At 30.7% G+C, this 4,217-nt stretch overlaps 1 protein-coding gene across 1 annotated transcript; it reads left to right on the plus strand.

The window, feature by feature from the left end:
- Positions 1-267: 267 nt before the first annotated feature.
- On the plus strand, positions 268-1,183 carry LOC107638120 (uncharacterized). The gene has a single exon (XM_016341290.3). It carries the CDS (start codon positions 305-307, stop codon positions 1,004-1,006), a length of 702 nt encoding a protein of 233 aa, XP_016196776.1. The 5' UTR covers positions 268-304; the 3' UTR covers positions 1,007-1,183.
- Positions 1,184-4,217: the final 3,034 nt, after the last annotated feature.

Consider the following 4,217-nt stretch of genomic DNA (forward strand, 5'->3'; position numbering starts at 1 on the left):
ATTTAATTAGTTTATTGAACAAACCACACGTGATGGCCACAATCAATGTCGCTTCAAACTTCAACGCCACTCTAAGTTGAATCGAACCTTCAAAGAAATAACCATTTAATTTGAAGAATATTTTAAGGGAATACCATCACGTTGGTCCATGAACAACTTTTGAAAAATAAATAATATTCTATAGCAATTTTTTATATTAAAAAAATATTCTGACTTGCATATTTCGGTGCTATAAATACAACTCATAATAGTAAAAGGTTCACTCCACTAAAAGAAAAAAAAAATTGTAGCATTACAAAAAAACATGGCTTCCATCACCATTATGGATTCATCAGAATCTGCATACTTAGAATACATTCAACAATACCTTCTTGAGAATGATTCAATCATTTTTACCAATGATCTCAAAATGGATGATTCTAAATCATGTCAAGCTGGTTCAAACCCTAATTGCGATAGCATTTCCGATACAACTTCTCATAGTGAGAGTCCTACCGGTGCCTCGGCAGGGCGTGAAGTGCACGCGCCTCCGACATGGAAGCGTTATAGGGGTGTGAGGCGTAGGCCGTGGGGGAAGTTTGCCGCGGAGATTAGGGATCCAAAGAAAAATGGGGCTAGGGTTTGGCTCGGAACTTATGAGACTGAAGAGAAAGCGGCTATAGCATATGATAAAGCCGCTTTTAAAATGCGCGGCCGAAAAGCCAAGTTGAATTTCCCTCATCTCATTGGCTCAGACGAAAAATCTGTCTCATCGTCTGAGCTCTCGTCTGAGCCAGTGATAGTGTCCGCTGTGAAACGGATTTCTCCAGAACCTTGTTTGCCATCCTCGCCTTCATCGGAGGATGATTCGAACTCGCCGGGGTCAAAGAGGAGGAGGAACCTAGCGGATTTACTGAATAAGATAGCCAAGAATAGAAACCAAACTAATAAGGTGGTTAAAATGGATCCAGAGGCAAATGTTGCTGATTATTGGTTGAATGATGAATTCAATATGATTCTAGTTTAAATTGAAACTTCATAGTGTTTTTTGCTTTTGATTCTTTTTTCTTTTTTAGTTTTTTGCTGTTGGTGTTGATGATCAAGGTTTTTTGCATACCACTGATGAAATTCAAGTGGTTATGTTTGTCAATAGATCAGATTTTGGATCAATAAAAACAGCATGGTATGTTGTTTCATGGTGACACATTTCTCTGATTAATTAAGCAAAGTAATTTTTTAAATATAAGATTCCATTTCTTTTTGTTGCAGAAGTTATTTAAATTTTATTATAACTTATCCACTAATGTAATAATATATAATCAATACTCCATATATATGTGGAAGAATAATATCATCATGACGTTAGGAGGATAAGCTTTTCATTTCCTTTTTCAATGATTGCAAGAAATTAAAGCTTGTGGAATTTGTTGGGCCAACAGTGGAAAGCTCTTGAACACATGAAGCGAGACTTTGGAGAGAAATTAAACGGGAGAATATAAGATGAGAAGACACATATTCAACTCAAAATTTTAAGGTGTTAAGTTAATAGATCTCTCATCTTATAAACTTTTCACTCTTCTTTGTTTTCTTTGATATAGGACTAACTTTTAACACTCCTCACACTTGCAACGTTAACAGAATTGTGCTAACAATTAAAAAGAAACCACAATATACCAACTATATATAACTAATTAATATGTAAGCACAATATTAGTTTAAATTATTATAATTTTTTTTTTTTTGCAATGGATTTATCCTCGATATATATATCGAGATCAGAAATAATGTGAAAAAATAAATGATATATATCATGATTGAAAAAATATACTAAAATTTTACAAAAAAAAAAAAAGCATATAAAAAAACTAAATAGACTGAAATCAACCGTAAAAATTAATTTAAAAAATAATTGTTTTATATTTATAAAAAATTATTAAATTTTTAAATTTAGATGATGTAAAACTTGATAAAATAAATTAAAAGAGAACAAATGAATAATAGTTTCTTTTCTATTAATAGGAAGTTAGCAACAAAGAAAATAAAGAAAATAATAATGCCAACGTGATGACAATAGTTTAATTTTTACGGCATCCAGCTAAATGTCTGTCCACTAAAGGTTAGAACCATTCAAAGGTTAAATAATTTATAGTGAATAATGTTTACATCAATAGTGATGTGGTGAAATGCAATAAATTTTTGTTTAAATTTTGATTTTATTTGTCACTATAATATAATATATATCCATTGTTCTCAAAATATTTATTTTAAACATAAATTATTTTGCCTGGTAACTTTGTAAATTCGTAATCTATAGTAGTAATGTTTTAACTATAGTATATTATTCATAGTCTAACTTCGTGATCTAATGAACAAAGTTCAACGAGTTTCAACTTTTAAATGAAGTTGAATTTTATTTTATTTTATTTTATTTATTTGATAATTAACCTCTCGAATTTTTAAAATTTCTATTATATAATATAATGTTCACGCGTAAGAATTATACAGCCGGAGCATTCTAATTCGAAAATCTGGCAGGTAATAATCTCAACTACTCTTAAACTGTGTGATGGTAAAATCAATTTAATTATTACATAAACAAATAATGTAACATCTGAAATGGTTCCTTTTGAGCAGAAAAATAAAAAATATACATATATAAAAAAAAGAGCACATGTACAAGTAGTGATGTTATGAATAATTTATATATTAGTAGGAGAATAATCTTGTCATGAATTAATAATTAACTATATATTATTAAAAACAAAAACATGCATGTGAAAGTGCTGTGTTTGCTTTTATTAATATATTGAAGAATGGAGTTGATCCGTTGATAGGCTCAACTGCTATATATTTTTGTATTCTAACGATTTTTTACGAGAGCTTTTTGAACATCAGAATCTGCTCAACAAGATTTGATTCCTTTTGTTAATAAGAAATTTAGAACATTGAGAAAATTTTGAATTGTTTTATAGGGTCCGTTTAATTTAAAGTATTATATATATATACTACTGATTTTGGCCACATCGTAAAGACAAGGACTACGACATTTTCGATAGAAAATTTATTATAAGGGCATGTGCAATCATAAATAGCTTTGCTTTTATTTTTGTTCTAAAAAATTAACAATGTCACTTTATTTTTATTTCCTTTAGCATCACGATCATTTTACAATAAATAAATAAATATTTTATTATTTTCTTCTGAAAATATTAAAAACAAGAAATTAAATAGAATGGCCGAGACGATATTTATAATTAGAGAAAAGGACAAATAGGTCCCTGACCTTTTGTCCCGCAGAAATTTTTGTCTTTAACCATTTGAAAAATATTTTTAAGTCCTTTATCTTCACAAAACTTGGACGGATCAGTCCCTCCATCCAAATGTCTCCGTTAGGGACTGATCCGTCCAAATTTTGTGAAGGTCAAGAACTTAAAAGTATTTTTCAATGATTAAGGACGAAAATATCTGCGGGGCAAAAGGTAAGGACATATTTGTCCTTTTCTCTTATAATTAATATATAAACAATAAAATAATCAGAAAAGCTTTGCATACAAGCCCTAATGGCTTGTATGCTTTACAAGTTCATTAAGGAATAAACCCAAAAGACGCGCTGCTACACATACGTCCAATATACGCGCTATATAAGATCTCGCGTATATATAACTACCAAAATTTAAAAGATTTGTTTCCTTCTTCGTTCTCCTTATTTTCAGATTTGCTCGTTCTTCTTCTCGCGCCTCTTCCCTGCTTCTTCTCGATCGTTCTTTTCCCCTCCTTTCTCACTGGTATGTTCTTCGTCATTTACGTTAGTTCCTCTCTCTGCAACTCCAGCTTCGTTTTCTATTTGATTTGTTATTTTCTGAAATCAAAGTTTGAACTCGTTTTGAAGATTATGGATGATTCAACCTCAGATTGTCAGCTGAATCAGGGCGAAGTGGATTATGAATTTGAATCTAACGAAGTTCCTGAGGTTTGATTTACATACGATTACTTTGAATTTTGTTGCAGTCATTTGAATAGCATTGTGTAGCTAAATAATTCGTGAACATTGACTGTGAAACTAACACGTTAACATGAATCTGTCGATTGAATGTAATATATTAGTTTTGATTAATTATCTGGAATTTATAGCAGACGCTCGGGTGTAGATCAGAACTTTTTTGGCTTTTTGTGTTATGTTAGCTGAGTTGTTGTCGTTCGGGTGTATTATATCAGACATAATTGGGTGTGTTTTTAGT

Source organism: Arachis ipaensis, chromosome B4 (assembly GCF_059453495.1).
Source record: "Arachis ipaensis isolate K30076 ecotype BB chromosome B4, ASM5945349v1, whole genome shotgun sequence".
Classification (NCBI taxonomy): domain Eukaryota; kingdom Viridiplantae; phylum Streptophyta; class Magnoliopsida; order Fabales; family Fabaceae; genus Arachis; species Arachis ipaensis.